Below are 16,002 nucleotides of genomic sequence, written 5' to 3'. Positions count from 1 at the left end.
CCAGTGCATGTACCTCTTCCCAACTCTGCCTTCAGTAACATCGTGTTGACAGCTTGAAATCAGCCACAATGGAGCACCACCACCATGGACATCAGCAAGCACTTTAAATCAGAGCCTTCTTCCCTTAGAGAGCTAGCTGTTAAACATTCACCAGCAGCACACTGCCAATATTTGGGGGTGAGGGAAAATGAAAAAAATCAAAAACAAAAAAACCTCCTAATGATATTGTTTGAGCCCCTGGATCAAGCCATTCCTGAAGACAGGCACTCCTGGACTTCCATTATTTTCATTTAAAACAGATTGAATTGGACTTTATGACTTGTCATCCAAAGAGCTCTGAATGATGAAACCCTGGAAGAGTCAAAGTCATGTGCTAACTGCAGTCACAAGGAGCCATAACTATATGTGATCAGAAGAATCTGGTTGGAGGCACAACTGAAGGAAGCGGTTACACAGGGTACAGCACGTTATCTGTAGCCCTAGAACGAAGACCCGTGACCTCGCCCACTGCTGAGCTCTCCCTGGCTGCCGTGGGTTTTCAATCACCCAAATGCCAGGAGGCCAGGTCCTACAATAGCTCCTCTTGGATTTCTGTTCATTCGTGTTATAAATTTTTATGGAGCACATCCCTTGGGTCAAGCACTGTGCGAGGCACTGTGAACACAGCCGGGAAGAACAACAGGCAAGGTCCCTGCTCCTGTGGACTGTACACTGCAGGGTGGAACACAAACAGTGAACAAGGAAGGGAATAAACAACCAGATACTGTGAGGTACTGATAAAGGTGCTGTGATGAAGATAAAGGAAGTAATGGGACAAAGAAGGAAGGAGAGGCAGGGAGGTCAGAGGAGGTGACAGCTGAACAGAAACTGCCTGACAAGGCAGCATCAGCCATTCAGAGATTGAGGGAGACGCTTTCCAGCAGAAGAACAGCAAGTGCAAAGGCCCTGATGGATTACTTAGTCAAGCCCAGTGTGGCCGGGGCTGAGAGAGGGAACAAGAGGGTGAAGGCAGGTGGGGCTGGAAAGCAGGGAAGAGCTAGATCACACCAAGTACCGCAAGCCATGGTCAGAAAGTCTGGACTGAGCTTTAAACAGCAGAGTGATGAGATCTTATCAGTGTTTCCACGAGGTCCCATGCTTATCCCACTAGAACCAGACACAGACACATACACCCAAGACTCATGACCTTGCTTTCCTTGCAACCAAAGCAGCCTGCCTCAAACAAAGACATCTCCACCTCTGTGCACACAGCGGGCAAGAACATGCGGCCACCCGAGGGGAGGCGCCAACACCTGCGGTGACTGAGACAGAAGGATTAAAGGGTACACAGCACCACACGCACCCTTGAAACGTGCCAGATCCAGGAATCCTCTTGCCCATGACCGTCCATCTTCACAGAATTAGGCTTCTCAACTGTCCCTCCCCACTTTTGGGAGCCCAGGGAAACTGAGACCCCGGGGAGGGCATGAAGCACATGCAGCAGTGGAGTGGGCAGCAGTGGGCATGCCACACGCAGGCAGAGACATGACACGTGAGACAGGTTGATGACTTCCTTTTTTTGTTTCTTTTTTTTCTCAGAGTAAATTTTTAAAATTGTTCACAAGCCTCCCTCATCTGTCAAGTTCCTCCCACTGGATCTCCTACCCTCACTGCCGATTACTCTGACTGCCACCAGCAACAGGCCATTTCTTCTCCCTCTGCCCCTGAGCCTACGACAGATGAATTAAATGACGATGCCGACAAGCACTTGCAGTGTTAAAATCCATCACCATGGAACAGGACTGCGGTGGCCAGGACAGGTGATGCCAGTGGAGTGGACCTAATGAGACGGAGGGCGGCCGGGAGGAAGGGCCTCACACCACAGAGACAGACACTGTGGATTGGAAAAGACTCCAGAGAAATAACAGTGCTTCATGAAGACAGAAGGGACTCTGCACCCAGTAAAGAACTAATTTTTTGCCATGGAGCATAAGAGCTATGGAAACCCAACTCAAGCTCAAAAACAGGGGCAGCGGAGGTTGGTGAATTACTGCTCTTGTTAATAGTACGTTCAGGGCTGAACAGTCACGTCAGGCACTGCTGGATTCAGGGGCTCGAAGGACACGATCAGCCCCTGATTCCTCTCTGCCTCTCGGCCCAGCTTCTCTCTCCGTGTAACAGCCTCACACCCAGGCTCCACCTGGAGACAAGGTAACCACAGTGGCCCCAGCCTTCCAGGCCCAACAGGAAAGAAAGAACTCTTGACAGCCTAGTAGAGTCCTGAGACCCAGCTGGAGCCAGTCAGCTGAGGTCAAGTGCAGAACGGAGGGTGGAGTCTCACCTACCTTACTGGGCTGACCCTGAGCAAGGACGCTGGTCTGATGAAAACTGGAGCACGTGGGACCTGACACCACGAGGCCACAGATGTCCACCATTCACAGGCAGACAGGAGAGGCAACCGGAGCCGTGTGACAAGGGCAGGCTCATGCACTTCCGGAATCCCACGTTCGGCTGCCCCTGGTAGGAGAACCTTTTCCTTAATACAGAGAGCAAGCTCCAACTCACAGGCAAATGCTCCTTGGGAGAAGCCCAACATGCAGCAAAGCATTCATGAGAATAGCCCCACCCCCACCGCGGGACACTCAGAGAACCCAGACTCCCCAGCTGCACACGCAACAATGACCACACCCAAAGAGTAACACCAAGGGTCTACTGGACAGTAAGGCTACAACCATACAGCTCTGGAGGCTCTGTCTCCAATGTCCAGAGCTGGCTGGTGACAGGAATCATCCACCAGGGCTGACACGAGTGACCCCCGGGTGGGGTGAGCATGACCTGGGACAAGGACTTCCCTGTCTTGGCCAAACACACCTTGCACAAAGGGGTGTGGCAGAGGGGTGGTGGGCTTTCCTGTCCCAGATGTGGCTGCAAATCAAAGACCACAGCTCTCCCGTGAGGTCCCAAGTTTGTCCACCAGGTGACCTTTGACCAAGAAAACCAACCTTTAAGACATCAACCTCCCACCACAAGCTCCATAAGATGATTAGATGATCCCCATGTCCATCAATGATTAAGGCAATACCTCAACTTAACTGAATATTTATATGAGCTCCCTATGGCTGCTGTAACAAGTTACCATAAACTTAGTGGCTTAAAATAACACAAATTTACTATCTTGAAGTTCAGGGGGTCAGAAGGCTCAAATGGGTCCTATAAGCTAGACTCAAGGTGTCGGCAGGACTGCATTCCTTCTAGAGGCTCTAGGGGAGAACCTGTTTCTTCCTTGTCTCTTCCAGTTCCTGGAGGATGCCCGCATTCCCTGGCTTGTGGCCCCTCCTTTATCTTCAAAGTGCATCACTCCTACCTCTGCTCCTGTTGTCACTCCTTCTCCCTCTCCAACCCTCCTGCCTTTCTCTTATAAGGGCCCTTGTGATTACACTGGGGCCATGTGGATAAACCAGGATAATCTCTCCATGTCAAGATCCTTAAATTAATCACATCCGAAAAGTCCCTTTTGCCATGTAAGGGGTATATTCACAGATTCTGGGGATCAGGACATGGACATCTTTGGAGGACCAACATTCTGTCCACCACAGCATTTTCTAGATCCCAGCATGTTATCTGAATTACACCTCTTAACAGCTAATCCCCACAACAACAACCTATAAAGTATATACTATTTTAATAAATCCTAATTTTACAATTGTTCAAAGGGGCCAGGAGAGGTAAAGTGAGATAGTAAAAATAGTAATAATAATAACTATAACATTTATTGAGTGGCTACTACATATCAGACATTATTCTAAATGCTTTCCATGTACTAATCTATCTCATCTTCCCCCAAAACCCTATGAGGAAGGTACTATTACAATTCCCCTTTTACAGAGGAAGAAACTGAGGCACAGAAAGTTACATGGCCTCTAAGTCAGTAGCCCCGGGCAGTGCTCAGTGTCTCTGGCACAGAGGTCATTCATTCACTAACATCCATCATGACGTGCAAGAAGAATGTAGAATGCACAGTGTTTCCCAAACGTTTTGGCCGTGACTACCTTTTTCATGGGGACATGTACAGGGACTAGGATGAAGTGACCCCCTTGGAGAACAGTCGCAGCTACAGGTGAAATAAGCCTTCCTTCCACTGACACAGCCTTTCTCCAGATGGACAGGTGTCCACTCACTGACCCATACTCCTGCCCCAGCCCCACTGCCCTGGCCTCTCCCTCAGGAGGCACCAGCAGCTGCGGTCATCACAGCTCTTAGCGAAGGGCCCCCACCTTGGGCCATGTTTCCATGGGGAGACATCCAACATAATATGCTCTGGGCCTCACTCCCCACCTCCTACCTGACTGGTGAGATCCTCAGTCAAATGGAGATGATGTATTAAAAAGGGAAACACCTCCACGGACTGTCTTCCCTCTTGGTCCCCACTGGGTGAGTGTAATTCTGCAGATCCAACAATGCCTCACAGTGGGGGTCCCTGGGTCTACACCTGGGAAGCAATGTATTGGGGAGTGTGATTCTGGCTTCAGGTCAAGCTGGAGTTTCCAATCAACTGACAGTAATAAAAATGTTATTTGGGGGGCTTTCCTGGTGGCGCAGTGGTTGAGAATCTGCCTGCTAATGCAGCGGACACGGGTTCGAGCCCTGGTCCGGGAGGATCCCACATGCCGCGGAGCAACTAGGCCCGTGAGCCACAACTACTGAGCCTGCGCATCTGGAGCTTGTGCTCCGCAACAAGAGAGGCCGCGACAGTGAGAGGCCCACGCACCGCGATGAAGAGTGGCCCCTGCTCGCTGCAACTAGAGAAAGCCCACGCACAGAAACAAAGACCCAACACAGCCAAAAATAAATAAATAAATAAATAAATAAATTTTTAAAAAATGTTATTTTGATCACTTTTTGTCTGATTCCTACATCGGTGTTTCATAGAGAATTTGGGGGAAAGAATAGCCATGATTAATTATAACCTCAGAACTGAAACAAAGCTACCTACTAAGCTCTTAAAGTTTGTCAACAATCTATTCTAAAGGTCCATTTTAAATTGATTTTTTTCCCTTAATCCTGAAGGTACTTCCCACAACAACTATGAATGTAACGATCCCAATATAGCCCTCAGCCATCTATTCAACCCTGAAGGCATTTAGGGCTTAAATGACTTTTCACTCTTTTCCCTACTGATGAGCTCAGTTTCATAAACCATCTGTCATCCAAAAGACAGAAAAATCTTTATATCCTCAAACTAAAAGGTTTCTCTTGTGGAAAATGCATTCTGAATTCCCACCTAGAATTTGGGAAGCTAGTACACATCTCTGTGTCCACCTAACATCGGGAGCCAAGGAAATCATGGATCAGAAAGAACGGACTCTCCCTCTCCAACCTCTCCCTGCCCCTGCTCCTCCAACTCCCCAGAAACCCCAAGCCCCCCCTAGCCTGGCCAGGACACCCCAAGCTACCAAAGCCTGACAAGGGCACCCCAACCTGGCCAGGGCACATACTCAGTAGTTTTCAACAAACTGAGTCAGCATCTGGCTGGGGTTGAGGAATGGGTCTCAATTCCTTTGAGTAGTAGATGACACACTTAAAAATTAGGCAAAAGCTCTGGAAAGGCCAGAGTGCAATTTTTGAAAGCATGCCTTTAAATGCAGCTGCTTCCTAGTGTCTGGCATACAGCTGGTGCTCACGAATATTATTTAAGTGGAAGAAGGAATAAACTGCAGGACTTAAACAAGCAAACGCAGGGCATCGGTCAGTATGTGCCTGCATCTGAGGGCTTTCATAAAGACCTCCCACTAAGGATGACTCACAGATAAGGTAAATGGTCTTAAGCGACCCAGTAAGAAACGAAGGGGTAAGGGACAGCAAAGAAAGAGCAAAATGTGCTTCATTATCTCCACTCTGTTCCATTTAAGGGCTATCTCATACCTAGCTTTGGCTCAGAGCATTCAGGCTGGGTCTTAGGAAAAGGGACTCTGGCTGCCGTGAGAAGCCATTCTGTACGCTGTAGGTTCTGTGTACCCATTCTGGGGGGACTCACTCCAAAAATGCTCCTACTCAGAAATGTACTTTATAGTACTGTGGTTTTTAAACCAAATGCAAGCCCAGTGGTGCTCCCCCACACCCCCTGGTTTAATTTTCTTACTGCATCAAATCAAAGCTCTGTGTGGGTAGAGTGTAGATTTCTCAGACGGTGATGGCGTGGTCCACGGATCAGCTGCAGGAGAGTCACGTTTCTAGACGTGTGAATCTAGAGCCTCAACCCAGATCTCCTGAGAAGAAGCATATTTAATAGGCGCCCCAGGAAAGGCCTCTGCACACTAGTTTAAGAACTTCATATGGCAAAGAAGAGGGATTTGGAAGAAAATAACCCAAGTTCATTTCCACCGCAGATCCATGGACAAGCCCCCTTAAGCTCTCCTGAGCCGCCAATAATGAATTTTTTTAAATAGAGGGAAAATACCTACTCATCACAGCGTTACTGAATCAAATGTGAATATACTTGAACTTGCTTGGAAAGGGTAAAGGGCTAAACATATACTATTCATTCAAAACATACAGTGAATGGAATGAACGACTGTAAAGGCCAGGTGCTGGGGGAACAAAGATGAGAAGAAGTGAAAAGGCAAAGGCCAGGGCAGACATAACTCCACGTAATGAGATGGGCTCCGGGACACACGAGCAGTATCTGTATGAAAAGGGTGATGAGCCCTCACAGCAGGACACGATTCACTCTGCAAAGGTAACCCCCAGACTGGTAACTGTTACAGACCTAGCAGGAATGAGGCGAGGTATGTTATCCAAAAAAAAAAAAAATCAACATGTTGAACTTGATCAAGTACAAAAGCTCCAAAGAAAATTCAAGTCTTTATGATATTGCTACGCAAGCCAAATCCGGACTCCAATCTTATCTCTCTCTCTGACACAGAAAAATCACTACCATTGACTGAGCACCAACTATACACCGGGTGCCATAGTAGAAGCTTTGCAGTCATTGTTTCGGAAAATCTCCACAACAGCCCTCGTGACATTGGTGTGATTTCCTCTTGCACTGGTGTGGCGTTTCCTCTTCCAGATGGCAAAGTAACTCCAAGAGGTCAAGTCATGGAGGGTGCACCTGAAGTCAAATCCAGGTCTGGTTGACTCCCAAGACCTGTGAGTGTGGAGCATCCACCTCTCTGTTAAAATGTCCACACTCTGAGAGCTCATTTTAAAGAAAATCTTGTAATGGTCAGTTGGTTGAAGTTTGCAAGACCCTTGAGCCAAAGTTAATTAACTATCCCTTCTTCAGGCTGACCTGAGAAACATTTTAGTAGAGTCATGACAGTTAAAGTGCAGGCAAACTGCACAGGGAGGAAGCATATAGCACTACTTTATTTAGTGAGATCTTGGTCAAACGATCATTTTTCTATCTACCTGTATTTCTGATTGAGTATTAATAATAATAGCTAAAATCTACTCAGTACTCACTCTATGTAGGCATTATGCTAAGATGTCTACATGGACCACCTCATGAGGTAGGCACTGTCAACTAACCCTATTCTACAGATGAGAAAACTGAGGTACACAGAGATTAAGAAATTTAACCAGAGCTGGGGTTGGCGCCTGATCAGCCTAACTCCATAGCTCTGATTCTCTGCCACTCTGGCCTTCTGTTGCTTTCACCCCTGGCCTGATGTGACTTAATCGTGCTGAAGGTTCACTACCTTGCAAATGTTTCAAGACTCTAGACATAAAACTCCCTAAGTACACAAACTGATACAAGTATTGCTAATAATCTGGCAAGTAAGTCTTATAATATTATGCATTTACCAAGAATACAGAGCAGGGTTTTCCATTTAATTGATTTTCTGGAACCCTAGCCAGCCCCGTTCTTCTAATTCATCTGCACGTGCACTCATCCCATGCTGAGTGTCTGCTATGCCAGGCACAGGGGGCGATGAAGATGAAAAGGTGTAGCCCCCTCCCCACCCAGGCTCTGTCTGCCCTCACCTTCAGCTGTTTGACCTTCTCTTTTCAGCATCTGGACAGCTCCCACGTATTTCTTCAGTTGGACTTTGAGCACTTCGTTTTCTCTGCAGGTACAAGAATGTTAGAAAAATATATTTAAAAATTGGCAACTTAGACCCAAGGAAGGAGGAGAATCTGTGTAAAGAAAAATACACAGTGTGCATCTTATAAATATTAATATATTCTCTGTTTTAGAGATCATCGCTGGAAAAGACTATGTTAGCAAAGGCACGTTTGCAGAATGCCTTCGAGAACTGTTCATTCGTGATGGAAATAAGCATTAATTGGTTGCGGTGCCCACAGATTCAGGATGCTGACATGTGTTGCCCTCAGGCTATTTGAATCAATCTATTAGATGCCTATTCTGTGCCAGGCACTCTGTAGTATCCTCTCCATTTACAGAAGCACATAATAGGTACTGTTTACTTGGGGAACACTCAGTATTTTTATTAACTACTACATGTATTGAAAATTTCCTATTTGTCAGGCATCACGTGAAGTTTTTATGTATCTCATTTAATCCTTCCAAGATATATATTATCACAACACCCACTTTACAGATGAGGAAAGTGAGGTATAATGAGAAGCAGCTGACCAACTCCAGCGGCACCCCATGTAAGACTGCAGAATGAAACATGGAACTCAGGCGATGACAAGACCCCACTCTACTAAATTCACTCCCCAGGTACCCCAGCTGCGGAACAGGACATGAGGGTCAGAGAGAAAACTACCATTTGTTGAGTATTTACCCACATAGCTCAGACTTTACATATGTGACCTCACTGAATCAAGCACACGTGTATTCATTCACCCATTCTTCATTCGATGGTAACACTGAATAATGTTAAGTACCTAACGATATGTCAGGCACAATGACCCTGTAGAATTCTCCTCATTTTGCAGGAGAGGAACTGGGGCATGGAAAAGGTCACATGGCCAATGCCAAGGTCATACGTAAGGCACACGGCCCAGGCACAAGCCCAGGTCTCTCTGCCTCTGAGGCCCAGAAGAGCTCTTCTCTGTCTCTTTTGGGATTCAGAACTGGTTTCTCACTGGCTACCCCAGAGACAGGTGCCTCTTCCACATCTTCTGTTCCTGTTCCTCCCCCAACAAGGTCTCAAGCCTGTGTGCTCTTACACATGCTGGAATATTTCCTCACAAAGAAAACAGCTTTAAGATTGGGTGTCTTTTATGATTATAAAAAATAAAACGCTCATTGCAAAATACTCAAGCCATCAGAACACATTTAAGAAGAAATGTAAAAAATCCACTAAAAATTCAACACCTTGAAATAAACCCCACTATCATTTTTCTATCTGTCCTATCAGCTCTCTCTCTAGGCATGCACACACATACACACACACACTGTATATAATTATTCACAGATGAAACACCTTTCACACTCTTCTAAATTTTTTTGTTTGAAGTCTGTTTTCCTTTGTTTACTGTCACACTCATCCTTCCCCATGGTAACCAACATTAAATACCTGGTACACACATTTCACGCCTCCTCCATGCTCACATAGTCACTACAAACCTGACACACTTAAACAGAGTTTACTTTATGAAACCAGACCCTATTATAAATTTTTCTGCTACTGGCTTGTCTCATTTAACAATTCACCACGGTAAGCTTCTGACTCCGTCTATTTATGGATGGAGATGCCATTCCTTGGTACGAATATGCCACACATTTGCTCAGTGGAAAAACTGCAGACTGCCCATCACAGGTTCTGTCTGTCTTCGATGCATCTGACTATACCTCAGCCCACAGAGAGAGCACTTTGTTTGTATTTTGCTTTTCTGCCCTGTATTTGTCAGAAAGAACATAAGTACCAACTGCAGACACTACCATATACTTAGGTGTCACCTGAGGTCTGTGCATTCATCTCAGAAGCTTGAGAGAAAGTAAAACATGGAGTCCCTTAATTATCGCCCTCCTCCTAGATAGCCTGTCACAGATGTTTCTATCCGTGGCCCCACTTTCTCTGTGATACGAAGAGTGAACGTCCGAAGCTAAACAACTAACAAGTCTTGAGAAGGTTTGTGGGAGGGAACACACTCCCTGACGGACATGCTGGTACAGCTGGTTTTCTTGGATCCCCTAAGCCGGATCTTGTCACTCATCCCATCCCAACCTACTCCTAATCCCCACATGTGAATTCCAGGCACATATTATCTTAAAACAAGGGAGAGAAAGCAACTGATGTGCATTTCTGTACAGCCTAATTTAACAATGGTTCATGCAGAATGTTGTCCAAGAGGCAGAAGAGGCAGGTTCATTCAGGCAGACTGACAAGTGGGTCGGGTCCGTGTCTGGCTGCCAGGTCTCAGCTCGCTTGCTCACACCATCCAGGCCCACCCTCAGCTGCCTAATTCATCTTCAACTCTGTAGCCAGCACTAAGATACTCAAGTGGCTGCTTTTCTTCTGGTTTGGAGCCATCTTTTAATAGCATCTTACGACTATCTAAATATCAGACCTAACAGACAAAGACCAAAAACTTTAATACAAATCCAACTTCCAACAAAATGATGAGATGTCGTGGAGAATATACCATGGACGGACATCTTTAGGAACCATAAATTCATCCCAGCCAACTTTGTGCCAATGAACTTGTTTGCCTTTTATGGGAAATGAACTTTCAGGTCAGTAGAACTGCTCCTGACTCAACCGCAAACACCTGGAGGGTACACTGACCGCCCCAAAGAGGCAACTAGCTCCTGACCCCAGGCAAGATGAGGCCTTTTATGTTTTCACTTTTATTTTGAAGTAATTATAGATTCAGAAAGTTGGAAAGATATTACTGAGAGATCCTGCATACCCTCGGCCCAGCCTCCCCTAATGGTTACATCTTCCGTAACTACAGTCCGATGGCAAATCCAGGACTCCGACACGGTCACATCGTGTGTGTAGTTCTCTCCAGCCTGGTATTTTAACTGATGGTCATGACAATCTGCAAAGGGATACAGACTCAGATGACCAGAGCAGGCAGACTGATGAGGACCCTGAGTAACGCAAACCAGGCATAAGACAAGAGGGTCTGAGGGGTGGGAGCTGTGGCCAACCAGAGAGTTGTGGTCCCACCAAAAGGTATTTTTTAAAAACGTAACATGTTAATGGCCCAAGAAAATAATTCCCAGGCTCTGAACGACTAATTTGCAACCAGCAACAGGACTTTAATTTGTAGACAGAGGAACCATATAGAATGTACCATTCCTGATGATCAAATAAGATGCCATTTTATTTGCCACCTCATGATACAACAGGATGGGTCAATACTTCAGAGCATCCTGACTGTGAAAGGCCTCAGAAACCCTCCAAGTGTGTGAATGAGATCGGGATTGTGGCTGAGGCTCATCCCAACAGGGGTCTTCAACCCAGCACAAGTCACATCACGGGTGCCCGTCGGTCTGAACAGGCGAGAGGCAAGGTGAGCAGAGCGGACCAAACCCTGCCCAGGGCCCCGAGGCATCAGCACCCACCACAGGCCCAGGCAGTCCGGCTTCAGAGCCTGGGTGCCTGTCGTGTGTGTGTGTGTGTGTGTGTGTGTGTGTGTGTGTGTGTGTGTGTGTGTGTGTGTGTGTGTGTGTGTGTGTGTGTGTGTGTGTGTGTGTGTGTGTACGTGTGCAGAGCCTGGGTGCCTGTCGCGCGCATGTGTGTGTGTGTGTGTGTGTACATGTGAGCACACACGTGTGGTAAAGTGAGAGTCACAGAGCCCGGGAGGCTACACACACAGGTGGGATTGACCAGACTCATCTCTGAAGTCACAGGGCTCTGACTTTTAACTTTTTTGGTTGCTGTTGTTCAGCTATGTTCTCTAATTGTCCATAACAAAATAATGTTTGAAAACAAAAGAACACTTTCATTGCCTGGTCTCTTAAAATTGTACACTTAAAGAAAATGCTAAGAGGGACGATGAGGCTGCTGTGGGGCAGGGCCCCCCCTCCGCCTGCTCCCCTCTCGGGGGAGGCACCGCCCACCTCCATGAGCCTGGGAGGATGAGACCTCTGCGGGAGGCAGCACAGATGGCTGCAGTCCCGTGAGCCAGATCTTAGGGCAACTCTCTTCTCCATTTCACGCGGTGTCCCCCTCCCCGGCTCTCGGGTGTACACAGGCCAAGTGATCACCCATGACACCTGGCTCTTTCTGCAACCAACGGAGTCTTTTAATCAAATCCTAACACTCCATCTGGAAAACCATCTAGAAAAGCTGCGGGAAGGGGTGCTTTGTTGAAAAGGAACTGTCAGTGCTCAGAACGGCTGGGCTCTCCCCAAGGATTTAGCCTTTCAGCTGCAATTTCCACATCTGCCTCAAAGGAGGATGTGGACGGGGGATGCCCTCAGCGACTGCTTTACAAGGCTGAAGATGAGAAAGCCATGGGACGAGGGGGGATGGGGATGGGGTCCAGTCTTTATTTCGTGGCCCAGGCAACTACGTGGGAATCCAACCCCACTAGGGAAGGTAAACCTGCAGAAACGCCCCTCCCCGCCGCCTCTTTAGTAACCATCCAGTTCTTTCCACCCTGAAGGGCAGTGGGATCCAACTTCCTCGCAGTTCAATGAAAGGAGAAAAAAACGCCAAGAGAATGAACTAAAACAGAATCTCCCAAACATGGTACACGCCCGAGATCATTTAAGGGGTTCACAAAACTTTTTCTATTTTAACACTTAAGCATTTCTTCCGGTACGTTTTTTAAAAACCGATTTTCCATTAATGGCAGTGATATAAAGAATCCTTTGGAAAGGAATGTGAAGGCTTTCAAAAGTGAGTGGACTGGACTGAAAGACAAATATTAAGGAATGAGTAACACGGGCGGTACACATGAAGGCGGTACACATGAAGGCACTGCACAGCGACAGATCTGAGAAAGAGAATCTTTGCTTTAGATAAAATAAGGGTATAAGGAGAAGATATTTTCTTACAGTGTACTTCCCACACTGTGTTCCCGGGGATGACAAAGGGCTCTCAGACAGGGACGGGACAGTAGAGTTAAATACGTTTAGGAAACGATGGCGCTAATCAACATCAGGAAAGTTCCCTCTCCCTCCCCCTCCTCCCCAGGGCTCCTCAAGCCTTTCATATATTTATGTACACTGACCACCTACTAACTCCTCAAACTTCACAGTTTGTGAAATGCTGCATTTTCACCTTGGGCACAACCCTCTATGAACGGGAGAGAAATCTCAGTGGAAAAGAACCACGTCTATGTTAGAAAAACACTGCCCACGTGGACTGTGGCAGAGGTGGGCATTTGAGATGTTTATACCTCCTTGAAATCCCTCTGTGTGAGTTAAGAAGTGAGAAGCAGTTCAGTGCCAAGACCTCCTACGGGTAAAACTGGGGCCTCATTCAAAACCTCCCTACATGAAATACGCTTTTCTACCCACAACACGAGAATATCTGCCTCCAAGTGGGGCTCTGAACGTTCAAGGTGTTGCAGACACAACGTGCTCTCGTTTAACCTGCATGGCAACTCTGCAAGAGTTATTACTCTCATTATACAGATGAAGGAACTGATGCTCAGAGAGGCTCAGCAGTCAATCAAAAAGTTCATGCAGCTACACAAGGCACGGCCACAATTTGCACTTAAGCATCTCCAGGTCCGTGCCATCCTTCCTCCTCCCTGCCACATACTTGGTCTCAGTGGATCATCAACAGCGCCTCACAAGGTTGGTTTTAACTGGGCTCATTTTGCAGATAGGAAAGCTGAGGCCCACAGAGTGAAACAACATACACACACACCTGGGATTCCAACCCATGTCCCATAAATCCAAAGTCTCTTGCTGGGTTCATATAAATTTAGGGAATTAAATGAACTGAATAAAGTTGAAAACTTAAAGCCTTGAAAGAGTCCATTGGGAAATGAGGGCGGATAAGCACGGGTCTGCAGAATCTCTCGGCTGGTCAGACAGCTGTGCAAATGCGAACGGGATTCTCCTGATCAGCAAGCTTTGTTCAGAGGTTAAGGAACTGTTGTAGGGTTACACAGCTTCTGCTGCCCATCAGCAAACATCTCACAAATGTAAGCAGTTGGTCGAGGTAAGCTTTTTCCAAATATGAATCAACAGCCTCAAGAACTGTATACCTTTTGACCCAACAACTCCACTTCGAGGAAACTATACCCAGGAAATAAGAAGGAGCCAAAGGCTCAAAACATACACATGAGGGCTTCCCTGGTGGCGCAGTGGTTGAGAGTCTGCCTGCCGATGCAGGGGACACGGGTTCGTGCCCCGGTCTGGGAAGATGCCACATGCCGTGGAGCGGCTGGGCCCGTGAGCCATGGCCGCTGAGCCCGCATGTCCGGAGCCTGTGCTCCGCAACGGGAGAGGCCACAACAGTGAGAGGCCCGCATACCGCAAAAAAAAACAAACAAACAAACAAAAAAAAAACATACACATGAGGATGTTGTGAATGTTATCAGAAAGAAACTGGTTACAAATTAAATGTCTGACACTGGGGGAGTAAAGAGATAAATTATGGTGTATCCACCAGTAATAGGACACTATGAAGCTGCTGAAGTTGTGATGAATATGCATGTTAATTAACATAGATGAACATTTACAATACACCATTACATGAATGTGGCAGAGTACAAAGAAAGTATATTTACTGTAATCCCTCACGTATATTTATTGGTATATGTTTGCGTTAGAAATATATATATACCACAATGTTAACAGGGCTTATTTCTGAACGATGAAATTAGGAGAAAAAAATTTAATATGCCGTCAACACACTTTACTAGCACACTAGAAAAAACAAGGTATGAAGAGTAAGGTCAGACCTGCAGAAAACAAAAGCAACCCTACAGGTTAACGTATACTGAGTGGTGAAAGACCGAATGGTTTCCCCATGGGACCGAGAGCAAAGCTAGGAAGTCTCTCTTGCCTCTCTCTCCTATTCAGCACAGTATTGGAGGTTCTAACCAGTGAAACGAGGTTTCTTTTTAAAGGGCGTGCAGAATGAAGGGAAAACTAAAACTGTCCCCACTGGCAGATGACCTGAGTTCTTCAGAGAAAATTCCAAGAATCTACAAAAAAAATCCCAGAACAAATAAGTGACTTTTTCCAGGTCAAATATGGAAATTAATTGTATTTCTACATATTAACAATGAACAATTAGAAAGCAATATTATAAAAAGAATCATTCATCATAGTTCCAAAAGATGAAATACACAGGTGTAAATCCAACAAAACATGCGCAGGATCTGTATGCTGAAAACTGTAAAACACTGATGCAAGAAATCAAAACAGAACTACGTCAATGTAAATACCAGGTTCACAGACTGTAAGACTCAAAATAGTTAAAATGTCAACACACTGATCTATAGATTGAATGCAAGTCCAATAAAAATCCCAGCAGGATATTTTATACATATCCACTAGCTGATTCTAAAATTCATATGGAAAGGCCAAAAAAAAAGTATAGTAGCCAAAATCATCGTGAAATAGAAGCAAAATCTGAAGGATGCACACTACCCAATTTTAAGACTTTTTATAAAGCTACAGCAATCAAGGAATGTAGTACAGGCAAATGACAGATATAGAACCAGTAGAAAGAAGAGTCCAGAAATAAACTCATACAAACAGGGCCAAATAATTTTTAACCAAGGTACAAAGGCAATTCAGGAAAAAGGATGGTCTTTTCAACAGACAGTTTGGGAACAGCTGGACATGCATACACCAAAAAGTAAACTTCAACTAATACTTCACATCTTATACAAATATTAACTCAAACTGGAAGACATATAAAACTATAAAAACTGAGAAAGTCTTCATGCCTAACCTGGGGTTAGGCAAAGCGTTCTTAGATTTAACACCAAAAGCATGAGCCAGAATAGAAAAAAAAAAAGTTAAACTGGATTTGCTCTGTGAAAGACATTGTTAAGAGCAGAAGACAAGCTACAGATGGGGAGGAAATACTAACAAATCGGATAAACAATAAAGGACTTGTATCTGAAATAAAGAACTCTCAAAGCAAACAAACAAAACATAACTACCCAATAAAAGGGGGGGAA

At 45.8% G+C, this 16,002-nt stretch overlaps 1 protein-coding gene across 1 annotated transcript in view; it reads right to left on the bottom strand.

Moving 5' to 3' along the window:
• Window positions 1-16,002, bottom strand: part of SNX29 (sorting nexin 29) — a gene marked incomplete at both ends in the record, with an annotated part of 539,882 nt that overhangs the window by 342,393 nt on the left and 181,487 nt on the right. Inside the window, 1 exon segment of the mRNA XM_079720019.1 lies at window positions 7,966-8,048. Coding sequence (XP_079576145.1) covers window positions 7,966-8,048 — 83 coding nt within the window.

The sequence above is a fragment of the Hyperoodon ampullatus genome (assembly GCF_949752795.1).
Source record: "Hyperoodon ampullatus genome assembly, chromosome: 14".
Lineage (NCBI taxonomy): Eukaryota > Metazoa > Chordata > Mammalia > Artiodactyla > Ziphiidae > Hyperoodon > Hyperoodon ampullatus.
Note: the sequence above shows the minus strand (reverse complement) of the source record. Positions and strands in the feature narration are given on the sequence as shown.